Source organism: Corticium candelabrum, chromosome 7, assembly GCF_963422355.1.
Source record: "Corticium candelabrum chromosome 7, ooCorCand1.1, whole genome shotgun sequence".
Classification (NCBI taxonomy): Eukaryota; Metazoa; Porifera; class Homoscleromorpha; order Homosclerophorida; family Plakinidae; genus Corticium; species Corticium candelabrum.
Window position 1 is genome coordinate 3299576 of NC_085091.1, and position 16048 is coordinate 3315623.

Here is a 16048-nt window from a genome sequence, read left to right on the forward strand (position 1 = left end):
CGTTTTGCATACACCCGAGGCTGTGTATACTAGTGTAATCAAATTGTCAATTGGTGAGTATTCCTCCAGCAGGTTCTCGGCTAAGGCCTTCAAACAGCCCGCTCAAGACGGATAGACGCCAGAAAGCTTGACCGTTTTGTTATGTTACTCTTTGTAGGAAATCAGAACAGGAACAGGCACTGAGAGAATATTGTCGCCCTTCCAATTATTAGAAAGGCAGTGGTAGCTAGTTTGCTACCTCATATTAACGGATGTTTCCCCATAGTTTTTATAGTCAATTTTCCAGTTGTTTCAAATACCCTGCATGAGGCAAATTATCAATAGCTATTGAAGCTCAAGGAGACTTTATTTCTGTTCAGCTGGCTTTAGGTGTGGTAATACAAAAACGATGCAAGGTTAACTAGAGTCCTACATATACTTCTTTTCAGCTTACCACGCAGAGATTACTTAAATAAAGCATACTGTAAATTTCTCAATGTTTCATTGCCTATAAATATTTCTAATTCACATAAAGCTACAATATAAATCTAAAGTTTCAATTTTTTTATCAATGTCCAATGTCAACTGTTATTGTAGCTCAATGCTGCCATAAAGACAACCTTTAGCATGAGACTCCTTGCTTCTCAAAGTACCTGTTAGTAGATTCTTTTCAAACTGCTGAAAGTTCATGCATTCACTAATAATGTCTGAGTTAATCACTTGACCGTTGTACAGTGTTCGTACAATGAAGTCGTTCTTGACTTGTGGTCGCTTCCACAACTCAAATACAATTCTGGATGCATATGGAGGTCGATGACCATCGAATGCATGCAGGGCAGTCAGAAGTGCAGCCAAAGTCGTGTCATGTCCAGAGTAGACAACAACTCGGTCACGTCGAGCTCCTTCTATCCACTTTCTGAACTTGGTCACGACTTGTGATATGAAGGGCTGAATTTGTAGAATAGCAGACTGCATAAATCACACAAAACAGTTAGGAATCATGGTCATTCCGAATGGTGTTGCTCGACTCACCTTCTCCTGATTGTGAAGTTTCGTATATATGTCAGCTGTCTTGATTATTTCTTCTCCTAGAGATGGCGGCAAGCAATGACCCTTGATACAAGGAGTTACCATTCTTGATCTTTCACTACTATTGAGCTGACAATAGTTACAGATTAGCCCTTCGTAGAATTCGATTGGACCTTGATTGCTTCGTAGACGCCTGTTTATCTGAGAAAAGAATTGTTTCAATTTTGTTTTAATATTATACCATTTCTGTTTGGCATGGAGAAATTCTGTTCTCTTTTGTGTTTCTTGCCAGAGCACATCAATAGAAGGACAATTAGGTAAGTAGCCAGTCTTTTCCATTTGAAACATTGTCCCAGGCAGCTTCCAAATTGGTCGATAGTTCTGGTGACCAAGCAGTCCTCCAATCAAACACTTAGCACTCTGGATGGTTCTCTGATAATCAGTACTCACAACCATAGTACGTGACCGTATGCTTTTTGTGTCAAGATGGTAAATTGATTTGAGATGCTGACCTAGGGTTTCATGCTGTCTGCAGCCGTTCCAAGTCAACCTCCCTCTTGAACATTTATTGGACGTCTTCATGGCCGTATCTGCATCAGCGAAATAGTGCTTATCGTCAGGACATTGAAATGAAGATAGATCAGCTAGAGGAATGCCTTTGAGCGGAGCTCTGTCTCCATGTCTAGTCAAGACTTGAACAAGAGCAAGTTCATAACCACTGAACTTGTCAGGAAGATAACCTTCCTCGGTGGAAATGAGTTGACCTTTGAAGGACGCATATAGGCTATTGCAGCGTGTTTCGAATACTTTCCCTAGCTTCTCTATCGTCACGTCACTTTCTCGAACTTCCTGTGTTTGCTTGTGGGTATTATTGAAACTCTGGAGGTCATCTTGAACAGACGACCACACGGGCCATGCAAATCTTGATGTCCGCGGAGGTTTTTCGTAGAGAAAAAGTCTTGTTCTTTCCGGAGTTTTCTCTACAGGCAACCACATCATACCTGGCGATCGCATACACACCGAGATCAGAAACAAGTAGGTTCCACAACAGTATCTAGAAGCTGACCGACCTGTTAGCAAGCCTCCACTCAGTATTACGGCCACCAAAACGAGAACGCGTCCGACAGCTCGCAGCATGCTGCACGACTCTGCTGCACGGCTCTGTGCTCTGGGTCTTATTCGATTTAGTAATCAAGTCGAAAGTTTTTCTAATAAGAAAGGTCCTCCCACCTCCGTTTGGGCGTGACGTTTACGTTGAGCTCCACGTGTATTGGCTTCTACAAAAGCATCCTGCGGTCATTTGTGTCTCTCCTCATGTTTTGGAAGTATTCGGTATGCCAATTGAGGGTTTTCAGTTTAACAAACCGAATCCTGTGTTGAGGAACAAACTCGCGGTGTGTACGGTGAAGTCTCACAAAATATTGCAGGCGCAAATTTGTGTGCTCGAAAAAACCCCTAAAATTTCTAGTTCGTTTGTTTCTCTTAATACTGTTTTTGCACACTTACGTGTATCTTTACAGAATCGACGCACTGAACAGCTAGAGGAAGTTCAGTTGCGCAGTGTATGTTGTAACTATCGCTGTAAGACTATTGGTCAGTTGGTGAGATCTCAGATGGCACGTACTGCATTCATGCACGTATAGTGAATGTAATGTCTCTTTGCATCTAATTGCCTGTGGTTTGCCTAAATCAGTCAAACAAATAGAACTGAAGTGCTGTCTGCTGGCCACGAAGAGGTGGGTGGACGAATGGCGTTGAACCACCTTTGCCACTCAGTTTTGAGGTTGATTATCGTCATGCCATGACACATGGCAACAAGAGTACATTATCAACAAGTAGGGAAACCTCAAGATGGTCAATGGCATCGGAAGATTCACAACAGATATACTAGATCTAGTGAATAAATACGAACACTCGTTGCTTCTAAGTTTGATGAATCGATAACACGAAGTTGAGATATTGAAGGGGCAATTTTACTCAAGCAGTTCTTCTTGAAATTTATTCCAGCAGCGCATCGTTTGAAGAGACAATTAGTTTATTCTCGCTTACATTAAGTTATAAAGCTATTATGCATTCGATTACTCTGAGATAGCTAGAGACCATGCATTTCCGGCTGTGAAGATGCGAATATACTGAAGGCCAGTGTATTTATCTTGACGCAGACCACATTGTTTTTTGTTTGCTAGGCTAAAGCCAAACACATTGATGTCAACCTCAGTGATTAGATAATACCTAAGTGGACGAAGCAAGCCAGAGTTATTGTAGGCCAGGACTGTGTACCTTCAGTAATAGTGCTTTTGTTTTGGTGCAAATTACTAAGTTCTAATTCTCTGTGCACCTTGGTCATGCACACACATACAATGTAGCTTCTTATTCTAGTTCCAGTACATGTGTAATTCGAGTACTGTAAGCCTGACACTAGTACTGTAACCTAAAATTCGATCTGTTTTGCTTGGAATCCTAGTTTGCCGTTCGAAGATAACATCGAGCGAAGTCGTACAGTACTAGCAGCATCAAAAGCCACACATTCATGGCCAGTAAGGCTACGGCTTCTCAAACAATTCTCTAGCGTTCTAGATCCCTGAAGGCATTGTATTGCAGCCGTTGTGAGGTTGTGTGTACGTTTTCTATTAGTACCATATTTAGAAACAATGAGCAATCACATAAGTGGATTAAGCTATATTGCTGCACCCCTAGTACTTCAGTCTACTGCCAAAAGGGACTATCACATTTTATAAATGACAAACATGTCTATACCGGCAGATACTTGACATTCTTGTAGGAATGCAGTAGAAGTATCACATGTACAGCTATTCTTTACCGTTTAGTTTGGGCTGGGGACAGTATGTATCTAAACGACCCAAATGATTCTAGTAATTCTAATGAGTGTATATATATATATTATTTTTTACAATTATTTAGAATACAGAATGTATTACAGAGGCCTAGGAATCGCATAATGACCATAGGCAGCTGATTGGGGGTCATGGCCCTTGGCCGAGTGGTTCCTCAGCCTATGTTGTATGGTATGAACTGCAGTGGAAAGTGGTTCCTAGGCCTATGTTGTATGGTATGAACTGCAGTCGGAAACTAGAATTGGGAATGTCTGATCAAATCACAATGGTCCAACTGCTTATTCATAGAGCGTAGAGATCCAAGAGGGGTTGCTAGAATAGAAGATAATTTGCAGGCATGTTAGCTTAATTCAATCAATGTGCTTCAGCTTTAGCAGTGATTAACATGTGATAGATCATGTAGCTGTGAATATCAGTGTCAAACAACAAGGCAGTAGACTGTATGTCAAAAACCGTTAGACGAGAACATTTGCAAGATTTGATCAACATCTACATACAAACCCTTCAGTCTGACATCTTGGTTTGCCATTTTGAGATGCATCGCTTGCAGAAATAACCAACCAATTTGTATTTACTGTTATGAGCTTATGTAATATCAGTTATCTGACACCTGTTGACGTGTCTCAGACAAAAGTCATATGTAGACATGCTTATGAACTAGAGGACACCATTTTGTTGTGGCGAGGCGACAATAAACACTGAACCTACTTAGTAGTTATTTTACAATTTTTACAATGTGCTTTGGACAGAATCCAATAAGAGGGAAAGATAACCAGTCAAGTTTGTGAGCTTTTTGTCCTCACTAATGTTTAATTGAGGCATATGATATTTACAGAAATAATTATATGTTGTTGTATGATTGTTTGCTTTTGTTATTTAATTAATCGACGCAATAGGTTTGTAGAACTGCAGTGCTAAATCGGAAGATGGGAGAGCAATTGGTCAGCTTAACGATATCTGGAAAACAGGGTCAGTTGTCAATCATAGCATGCAATACTATATTTATAAAGTCATATCTTGAGATGCTAGAATATACGTGATAATGCTATTGATAAGGGATAATTGCTTATCAGTCAATATTGCATACAAATAGAGCTACTAGGGCACCTGCATCTATTCTCATGGTTATCGCTAGCTATCATCTGCCTCATGATGAGAGCAAACAGAACTGTGATGAGTATTAATTCTGCAATGCATGAGTTTTGGGGGTATCGACATATTGTGGATAACATAAAGTAAATAGATGGGAAACCACCCAACTGTTTCAAGTTGAGTTGTTTCCAGTTGATGCCAGTCTGGCACCATCAAATTAGCAACTGTGGTGTTATGGTATTAAAATTTCATATTATCTACCAGTTGCCAGTAAGCGTTTGGCCCATCAAAACAAAACAAATGTAGGCACTTACATATAGGCAAATGTTGCTGGAATAGTCTGCTATAAGCTGTGCAATGCCAACAAAGAGTTTCTGGTGACTAAGTTTCTAGAGCCCAATTTATTATATGAGTACGTGTATGTGCTGCACCTTTTGTACAGTATTAGGTATGTGAAGCCTGCAGGCCCTATAAATCTAGATGTCGACGTTAATTAATGAGATGTATATTAATAATGTATTATTATAACTGCGTCGCACACTTAAACATGGTGCAAATTAAACATGAAAGAAAGAAAGAAAATATTACAACAACAACAAAAAAGAACACAAACTATATCTTAGTCAACAGAAAATAGTTCTCTACATGCAGTGCTGCTGATGTATGAGAACAGTGTGGCCACATCCAGTATTTCCGCATATATATATATATATATATATATATATATATATATATATATATATATATATATATATATATATGGGCGTGCCCATCACTGATGGGGATTAGGCTAGCAAGTGCCCTATACCCTCCAGGTACTGTATACCAACATGCCAGTTTAGAGGGAATTACAAATAGCATACTAGTAGAGTCCATTTCAATGCACTCACACAGATATTTCATACTATTTCTTCTACTGCTTCAATGTCTGTGCTGAAATATAGCAAACATAGGTTGCTATACAATATGGTACCCCACTATTGCTTAATTAAATATTTTGTTGAGCACATCTGGAATTCCGTGGTCTTACATAAACTTCAGTGGGGTGGTATTGCAACAACAAATTTCTACTTCTTCAATTGTCTTGCCTGTGTGGATCCATGACTAACGGCAACCCAATGATGTTTGCATAGAAATAGAATTTATTTTTGTTCCCTATTATTAGCACTTAATGATTGTTGGTTGTTTTCCTAATACCCTCCAGCTTAGTGACAGGAATGATAACAAGGACAGTTAGGGAAGCCTCCTACAGCCACATCATTTGTCTAGTTGAAGTGTCCTGCTTAGTAGATTTGAGATTGATGCAGAGAGGCATTTGAAGTACCCCTTCTAAAGTGCATTTACCTCTTTAGAAATTTCATTACATGCATTTAATTTACCTTAAACCCATACATATGCCTACTAGACAAGTTTTAGAAGTCTAGTGTGTCTGTTATCCATTCAATAGGGGGCAACAAAGTGCAGGCACTTGGTACTTTGTTTTGTCTGTGCTCCATGGCCATGGCAATTATACAGTAGTGCTTTAAAATTATACCCACATCAAGGACAGGGAATCTACTATATTTCTGACAGTTGGGCTGCTAGGAATAGAATGAATCAAAAGAGCTGTTTCTACGATATTTGCTGATGTTTCTGTATTGCTATTCTGAGACAATACAACTGTAGGAACTTTTATACCCTCAGAAACCTGGTTAGATACTATCATAGGCAACCAACACTAGAAACAAAACCTTCAATACGATTTGTAATCTATTTCTCATAAGGAAATGAAGTCTTTAGAGTGCCTAGACCACCACCTAATCCACTACCACTTAGGTACCAAATCAGTTTGTACTTGAGACGTTGTATTGAAAGTAATCATGAGCAGGTGCCAGAAGTTGCTATTACACCACAGCAACATGACTACCTGAGCAAAACTTTTATACAACTCAAGCTACACAGTAAGATTGTATCATTAGTGTGAGCTAGTCGGTGATCTGCATTGAAAAATAATGAAATTGTTTTCGAACTCTACTCAGAGAATGAATCAAATCCTTTGAACAAAGACCGTATCAGCTGTAAAGCTCGTCTTTATCCCAAGTCATGAATTATGTTGAATTTATTCAATTTTGCCCACCATAGTATTTAGAAGTCATATTGTTTTTGGTGCCCACATTAATTCTATTACTGCAACATGTGATGAAAGTAGTTATATGCCTATCGATCATTTCAGTCGTTCTCTCATTCTATTCCATTGGCTTCATAGTTGGCCAATCTTTGCGCCTAGATCTGTACCAGTCACCAGTAGCTGGTCATTATTTATCTACATAATACATAAATTTAATTTACGATGATGATGCCATGAATGTGTGCACTGTATGCACACTGATAAATGTGCAATAAAAGTAACTAAAATTTGGGAAAATATTTACCCAAACTTATGCTCAGGCATGCAATATCATGGAACAATTAAACAAACCTTCTGATTTGTTAATCAATCACTTGCTGTCCATGTCTGAAAACTGTCTCTGCATCATGCATCACTATAATAGTCAATGTTCTTTTTTTCTCACTTCTGCAACTCTAGGCACCTCGCTCACCGTCAGCAAGAGACGGAAACCAAGCTGAGCTAGAAATTTGGATACAAAAGACAACGATCATGTCAGTATATTAGCAAAAATAGAAAAATATTCAACAACCTGCAAGTATGATTATAACTAGTATTGCCAATGTCCAGTATGCTCCAGCAATCACAACAGTATACACATAAAATGCAAAAGGAACCACCAGCAGTACAATCCATACAGTCATGACAACAGTTGACATAAATCGAGGGGGAAAGTCAACAATACTAGCTGGGAACCGTCCATGATTGTGATGATAGTCAACAAGATCATCCTAACGAAGAACTTATTCTACACCATTCCAATGTAATTAAAAATTATAGATTTAATTAAATGATACCTTTTCCTTGTATAGATTAATCAGCCATGAACTTAATTCCTCTTCAGACTCCACAGGTACCTCGCTGATTGGAATTATCCTACATTAGTACATACATTACCGTATCATAGAGTAGACTGTGAGTAAGTTCGTATGATTCTCACCTCAAGTTAACATCAGCATACATTTTGTCTCCTCGAATGAAGTTTGATATCGAAGGAACGCCACGTGGGTATGCCACCGTCAAATCACACACAGCAGTAACTAAAGAACAAAACAGCACACTCAATGCATCTCACCAATGTAGTCTTGCTGGTCACAGTGACCACAATAATGTGTGAAGGCATGTGGAGAATACTAAAAAATTTTGCCACCAAGTTTTATCCTCTTTATGACTCGGTGTTCACAACTGCATGTCTCGTTATTTGCAATGTAGGTATAAAGCCGATGAGAGAAATAAGGCCAAGCACGTCTTTATTCAGAAAAACAGTAGGAATAAAGGACTTAATTGATACATACAACACTGCACACACGTGTGCACGCGCACACACACACACACACACACACACACACACACACACACACACACACACACACACACGTCCACCTCATGCAGATGCATGTTTGACATCTCCACAACAGACAGCAAATGAATAACCTTATATACCATGATTTTTGATTTCTTTCATAATCAAGTTGAATCCCTTTGTTCGAGGCATTAGGTGATATTTCAATTCAGGCAATCCCATTTTGCTTGCGTATTCTAAGCTTTTCTGATGCTTCTCCTCGGTGAACCGTGTACCTTCGGCAAATAAAATAACCTACAAATAACGAGATATTTAATTATCACACCAAACCGCTTCAAAAGTGCAGCTGACCGTCCAGGGAAAGTCATATGATATCCATTGTTTAGTGGCTGCTTGTAAACTGTGCTTGTCATGTTCAAAGCTTCTTTTCACAAACACATAATCGGAGAACCAGAAGCTCCAACCAAGTGTAGGCAGATATTTGACAAAGCTTTTCATCACAGATTTTATTGCCTAGCATAGAATACATGTTGAATACAAAGAGTACTACATAACATGTTGTCAAATGAAACCACACTACAAATGTACATACATGTACTAACAGAAACAATAGTGTGCATCCACAGTGTTAGCTAGGTGAATCGTTAAATTTGGATAGGACATACTTCATAGCAAAGTATTAGACGCTGGTTGGTTGTTTTACACACTTCTATGAATCTTTATCTATATAGGCAAGCTGTGTGTGTGTGTGTGTGTGTGTGTGTGTGTGTGTGTGTGTGTGTGTGTGTGTGTGTGCGTGTGTGTGTGTGTGTGTGTGTGCATGTGTGCGTGCATGCATGCATGCATGCGCGCGCGTGTGTGTGTGTGTGTGTGTGTGTGCGTGTGTGTGTGTGTGTGTTTGTATGTAGGAGAGGATCTCCAAGACGGTGAGTCTAATCACCACCAAATAATTGCTTGCGCATGACGAATCCATAGAGATCGAAAGTGAAGCTGTTGTCGTCTTCTGGACTTCTCTCGCAATGACGCAATTTTCCTGCCAATGGAACTCGTCTTCGCTCCTGCAAGAATATCTCTGTAATGGCTTATTGGATCTCCACTGAATTTAAACTGCCTGTTCCTGACGTCGGAAGGTATGCACAGAGCATGTCATTTATTGTCGAAAAAAGCAAGATATTTTTGTGTATATCTGGGTCTTGAAAAAATGCCTACCCTTCGTTTGGCCGTGTAGGCGAATCAAATTCCTGCCACGTTCGATACACCTGTTCCCCGCAACGCCAGCAATGTCTTCAAAGTGACAACGCCCAACAGGACGGTTGAAATAGTGAGAGTCAGACAAGTTGTGACACCAGTATATATATATAGTGTAGTGGGTACAACGGTGTTATACCTTTGGTCATACTGCGACTCTTGGATGATATTGGTCCTCTCTCAGGTATTCAATTGAATCTATGGCACCTTGATGACGGAGCTCTTGTTGGCTCTTGTCATGCGGTTTGCCAGTTATTGAACTCGATGTTGAAGAAAGGCCCTTCATTTGGTCTCAAGCTCAATTTAGACAAATGTGAAATATTTTGGTCAACAGGTGACCAAATGTTCTCAGAATTTCCAACTGCTATACATCGAATCTGTTTGATCGAAAGTGGAGCAGAACTTCTTGGTTCTCCAATAATTGGGTCTGATCACTTATCTGATGAGTTTATTAGCAAACGTGTGAACAGTGTTCTTCAAATGCAGAGTCATTTACCTGATCTCAACACTTCACAAATTGAGTTCCATCTCGTGTCTTGGTCTGTGCAAGATCAATCACATTCTTTGAACTGTCCATCCTAACCATACCATATCTCGTTTTACTGCATTTGATGCAGGTCTTAGTCATTCTCTGGAAATATCAATTCATGATTCTTTACCTAATCATGCATGACAACAGGCGATTTTACCCATGCATTTGGGAGGTTTTGGTTTCAGACAAGCAAAAGCAACTGCACCAGCAGCTTTCATTTCCAGTTGCAATTCTACCCGACAATTTCATTTTGTTACTCCAACTATGTTCAGACATTTGGTACGACCTACTTTACAACCACAACAACATCTGATGCCTCACTTTCTGGATACATACCTGGAGAAGATGAAGCTCACAGTCATTTTAGGAACATTTTTTGCTGATTTTCATAAGGAGGTTACTACAGACTTGTCATCTATGTCTCAGAAGTCTAGACAGTCACAGATAGAGTGTTCTGTCTTCGCTAATCTCAAGGAATCTTGCAGCCTTCAAGAGAATGCTCGCCTAAACACTGCATCATCGATTCATGCCACAGCCTGGTTGCGGGAAATTCCGAACCCAAAGTTAGGCCTTGCTATGGTTTCGCATGAATTTCTAATTGCAGTCAAACTCTGGCTGGGAATTCCTATCTTTCCATATTTTCCCAAGGCTATATGGACATACAATTGATTCATTTGGAGATCATTTCCTTGGGTGTGGTCATGGTTCTCTACAATCTAGACGTCATAATGCTCTTCAAGACATCATCTCTCACACGTTACTTGTTGATGCTGGTTCACGCCTTAAGGAGCGTTGCAGTAGCACTTCTTTCAATCGTCCTGGGTATGTCTATCATCTCAATTTCACAAACGGCAAGCCTGCTTATTTTGATGTTTCCATTTGGAATACCATGTAGCCTTCGTACATTATACCATCTTCAACTTTGGCTGGAGCTGCTGCATTTGCTGGAGAGGAAGAAAAAGATGCTCATCACCAGGCAGACGTGCTCATCACCAGGCGGACGTGGAAGCTGTAGGTGGACGTTTCTACCCTTTGATAGTTGAAACATTTGGTTTTTGGACACCTGCTAGTTTAACTACACTAAGAATAATTGCCTCTAAAACGATGACAAAAACTAGACTTTCATTTAGTCAAGCGTTTAGTAATTTGCTAGAACAACTATCTGTTCGTCTTTGGCAGTTTAATGCTAGAATATTAAATAATAGATTAGATTTAGCAGTGGATGTAGAGCGGTGCAATTTACCCACAGTATAAATATATGTATATATATATATATATATATATATATATATATATATATATATATATATATATATATATCACAGGGTACTACCATACCCTGGATGTAGGGATTGCCCCGGTTACGAAGCGTTGAGGGCGTGGTTGTCTTTTTGCCCACTTAGAAAACATAGTAAATGAAGACTAAAATTTCCTCAAAATTATCCTACTTTTGTTTTGGTCACTAATCATCTAACAACCTAGAAAACAGTCGCTAGCCTCAGAGGCCCATGCGTCAATTTTGTTCGTCTTCTTCTTCTTCTTCTCCTTCTCTACGGATATCTCTTTGGATGTTAGGTACGGCTGTGAAACTTGAGAAAATGCTTTAGAATTACCCGAACTCTATTCTTTTGGTGACTAGAGAAACCGAAATCAATGTTAATTAAAAATTGTGTTTTTTTTCTTTCAAGCAGATTTAATCCAACGACCGTCATCAACGCTATTGCACAGTTCGGGCCAATCACGGAGCAGTATTTGCAATTGCTTTGTCCATGGCAACCAGAGACAATGTACGAAGAGCCAATCAGATAGGCCAAACGCATTTATGAAAGAGTTATCACCAAAACTGTGTAATTCAATCATGTTGCCATTGTCCGGCCTAGTCTAAAATTGTTTGCGATCTGCGTCGTACACAGGAGCAACATTGACAAATAATTACGTTCACATAGCAATTTATACGGGAACCCAACATTTGCAATGCATATCCCATATGTGATAATCTTTGACTTTGACTACTAAGTCAAGTTCTATTCCAACTGCCGCTGCATATTCAATTATACACGCACAGAAGAAAGAACAATGCAAAGGCACTAAAAATTAGAATTTATATTCGTGCAATGTGCGCTAGGATATCATGGTACTGTATACCCCATAGACCTCTAGACCACTTGAGTAAACTACCTCTGCATCATGTCTAACGAAAGCTGTTACCTAGAAACAGGTTTTAATGAACTTAACGCTAATGAAAACGTGCTAAATCTTAGACATGTTTATAAAAGTCTTACAGGCCCTAAAGAAGACATGTACACCCTAGGTATATGTTGCGCTTTTGCGCTCCTAAAAACTTACCAAACTAGAATTATAAAAACTTTTTCTCTAAAAAAAGAAATAGATGTAGGGATTGTATAAAAGTAACAGAAACAAGATCTGTAAATAATATGAACCAAAAGCCAGACACTATTAGTGAATCTTTCCAACACCCACATTCCCTACATTTTACATTTTGGGAGCTGGAAGGATTCACTAATGGTGTCTGGCTTTTGGTTCATAATATTTACACATCTTGTTTCTGTTACATTTTATACAAGCCCTTCATCTATTTCTTTTTCAGAGAAAATATATATATATATATATATATATATATATATATATATATATATATATATATATATATATATATATATGAGAACGGATTATCTGGGTGAGTATGTAACTGCACGTGACTTCCAAGTTCCTGCTGCTTGTACATATATTTTCCTAACTGGATTCATGTCGAGTAGATGTCAGGTTTGATACACCTGTTCCCCGCATCCAATCAATGAGATTCTTTGAAACAGGACACTCAGTTACATTGTCTTTGTCTTCAATAATCCAATCAACGAGATTCTTTGAAACGGCCCTGAGACATTCAGTTACAGATACACTTCATGATAAATTAGAACGGGATACTCACACCACAACAAATAAATTTGCATACATTGGGATACTCGATCCTTGCTGATTTCTCATATCATTGAACGGGATATATAATTCTGAACGAAATTCTTCATGAGAATTCTGTCCGGCCTGCTAAATAATTAAAATTTCCAGAATGGAGTAAAAAAGGATCTGAACGAGATATTTAATAATGATAAATTGTCAGAAGGGGATACTCATGCAACATAAATTTTTATACAACGTTAAATCAATTAACTTTATGAGAATTCTGTCTGTGGCTGCTAATTCCAATGAGATATACTTTATGAATGAATACAACAACAAATTAATTTCCCAACAAGTACATCTAATCTGCACGAGCACAGAACGGGATGGTAAGCTACTACCAGATAAGCTCAACTTGGGGTAGCTTCTAAGTGCATGTCACTTTCCTGACGGCCACTTCAAATATAGGTGTATCTTGCTGGGCTTACGTACCGGTTCGTGAGAAGTACTGAGAACTCAGATGAAGGTAAGGATCCGGCCCATACTTGATAACTCACACACCCATGCATACACACACACACACACACACACACACACACACACACACACACACACACACACACACACACACACACACACACACACACCTAAAAATCCTAAATCCTAAACGTCAGGAGCTGCCTCTCAGAGGTCACGCCCCCCAGCTATTAAGCTGGGCCCTGTGCGCTACTCAAGGAACTCTGGGCCTGCGCTAGCAAACTCCTGGAGCCGGGCCAGGCACTCGTAGGAGCACTGACTTGTGAAGCCAATTGTACTGTGAGCACCCGAAGTCTCACCAGGACCCCAGTGGCTGATGTCACGTCATAGCAGATGGCCGTTTAGGACCCCAGTCAATGACCAGGTACTCATTTATACTCATGAGTCGAGAGAAGCAAATGTGTGATAGTTTCTTGCTTAAGGAAATTATGCCATAGCTTGCCATCACTGTGACTTGAACTTGTGACCCTTCAAGGTCCCGGATGTAAACACTCCGTAAAATGACTCTCTAACCAACTGAGCTATCACACACACACACACACACACACACACACACACACACACACAGACACACACACACACACACACACACACACACACACACACACACACACACACACACACCTTACACAGCACACCTCACAGTAAACTTGGTTTTAACAATTATTAATTCAAGTAATTAATTAATCTAGTCAATATAAACATGTGCCTTGCTGCACGGACATGCATACTTGCCTATTGGTGATCCCCAATATATTGAGGTTTAATCAATTATGTCTCTTACAAACTTCAATCAGGACAGTATACCTACAACTAATTGCTGTGTACTCATGCATAACTCATAGTTGCTCATAGCAACCATCTCCATCAACGTTTACCTGCAATATTTTGATGCGGTCACCGACACTATATCCTACCATCCAGTCAACGTCTCCTCGGTGATTCATTACTGTGATCATGTTCGTCTTTCTGATGTCCTCAATATCTTCCGCAATGCCAAACATCCTGAGCTCCACATTACACCAGTTATCAAGAGCCCACGGGATTACTGAAAGCACAAGCGAGTGGTCTGCAAGACTTCCGTCTGTATTAGTATAACAGCATGCGCTTACGACTCCAATGCAGATAGCAAAGACAGGCGTTCACTCTGCGAAAGAGGGAGACAGAAAACGGTCGGATAATCACAAACGCAAGCAACTCCAGAAGATTAGCAGTAAGGCTGGCTGCGAGAAAAGTTAGAGAGAAGACGATCCACATGGCGTGGTGACGCGATATCTCGCATCAGCTGGTGTACAAATTTAGACGAACATACGGGACCTGGGGAAGATGATTTGCATTATTGCAAATTTTTAGTATCATTCGGCAGTAAAATTATGCAGTATACTCTGCTCTGTATTTGACACAGAGTCAAATGGTTGCACAACTGTTGATATTACTAATACTTTATTGTATGGTAATTAGATTAATTTGCTGTACTAAGTGTAAAGGGTAAATCTGCGCGCATGTGTGTGAGTTGTTCACCGCTAGCCAGCCGCGGCCGGCGTTATAGATTTTCTAAAGGTATGTAAGCGATAGCGATAGCGGCCTTTCCCTAGACGATGTACAAGTAGTTGGTGGAGGAGACCGACTGTTCAGGGCTTACCGCCAATCAGAAGAGAACAATCCGGCAGAACAACTAGCTACACAGTTCATCTCGGAAGTACACTGCATACTCTGAGGATTCAACATCCGGGAATTACGAAAGCGAAGTGAGACTGGTCACGAGTCTAGAGACGGAGAGCTCTATTACGAAAAGATTTCGAGAGGATCGAGAGGAAAAGAAGGTACATACTGAAGCGTATACGTACATTTTTATGCGTATATGTACAGGACCAATTTTGGCCAGGTCGGACCGCTTTTGGCAAGTCAAATTTGTCTTGACGGACTCGTTTTGACAGAAACTTTTTGTCCACCGGAGAATTGTTGTAAATCCGCATTCATCAATCAACCACGACACGCCTACATCTGTAGACACGCCTACATCTGTCCTATCAAGGGTGTTACTGTAACCCTAGCGCATGCGCACTTTGGTTTATTTAGTCTTGAAAATGTGTTCTCGTATCAGCAGTTGATTGTTAACTAGAATATGAAGAAGAACTAAAGTGCTATAAAGCCTCAGCAGTTAATTAACTAGCTTACACTACACAGCGTTCATTTTTGATACATAGTGATTTGTTTCAGATTTGTGAGTATTCTGTGTATGAGGATATCATGTAACAAAATCGAAGTCTATGCAGTCAGGCAGAACAATGTGGTGGTTTCATACACTAGAAAGTATTATCTAGTAGGTCGAGCTGCTGACGAGGTTGATAACAAAACCACAGTTTGAGATTATTGTTATAGATTTAAATCTATTTGCCTAGAGGACT

The 16048-nt window shown here is 39.7% G+C and overlaps 2 protein-coding genes across 2 annotated transcripts; both read right to left on the bottom strand.

Annotated features, from left to right (window-relative positions):
* Positions 1-452: 452 nt before the first annotated feature.
* Positions 453-2168, bottom strand: LOC134182140 (2-phosphoxylose phosphatase 1-like). The gene is made up of 3 exons (XM_062649492.1): positions 2079-2168; positions 1012-2009; positions 453-948 (listed from the first exon to the last, which is right to left on the bottom strand). Exons 1-3 carry the CDS (start codon positions 2143-2145, stop codon positions 568-570), a joined length of 1446 nt encoding a protein of 481 aa, XP_062505476.1. The 5' UTR covers positions 2146-2168; the 3' UTR covers positions 453-567.
* Positions 2169-7392: 5224 nt separating this feature from the next.
* On the bottom strand, positions 7393-14959 carry LOC134182227 (1-acyl-sn-glycerol-3-phosphate acyltransferase delta-like). Its single transcript, XM_062649609.1, has 8 exons — positions 14753-14959; positions 14519-14688; positions 8756-8917; positions 8545-8698; positions 8042-8141; positions 7899-7977; positions 7634-7832; positions 7393-7563 (listed from the first exon to the last, which is right to left on the bottom strand). The coding sequence occupies exons 1-8, from the start codon at positions 14895-14897 to the stop codon at positions 7487-7489; spliced, it is 1086 nt and encodes a 361-aa protein (XP_062505593.1). The 5' UTR covers positions 14898-14959; the 3' UTR covers positions 7393-7486.
* Positions 14960-16048: the final 1089 nt, after the last annotated feature.

Bases quoted from the DNA above. Each gene is read 5' to 3' on its own strand.
- LOC134182140 (XM_062649492.1), bottom strand. From the start codon at position 2,145: ATGCTGCGAGCTGTCGGACGCGTTCTCGTTTTGGTGGCCGTAATACTG. The intron at 2,010-2,078 runs GTCGGTCAGCTT...TGCGATCGCCAG, and splicing joins GAGTGGAGGCTTGCTAACAG to GTATGATGTGGTTGCCTGTA. The intron at 949-1,011 runs GTGAGTCGAGCA...TGATTTATGCAG, and splicing joins AACTTCACAATCAGGAGAAG to TCTGCTATTCTACAAATTCA.
- LOC134182227 (XM_062649609.1), bottom strand. From the start codon at position 14,897: ATGTGGATCGTCTTCTCTCTAACTTTTCTCGCAGCCAGCCTTACTGCT. The intron at 8,142-8,544 runs GTATATAAGGTT...TTTGTTCTTTAG, and splicing joins GAAAGAAATCAAAAATCATG to TTACTGCTGTGTGTGATTTG. The intron at 7,978-8,041 runs GTGAGAATCATA...GTACTAATGTAG, and splicing joins TATGCTGATGTTAACTTGAG to GATAATTCCAATCAGCGAGG.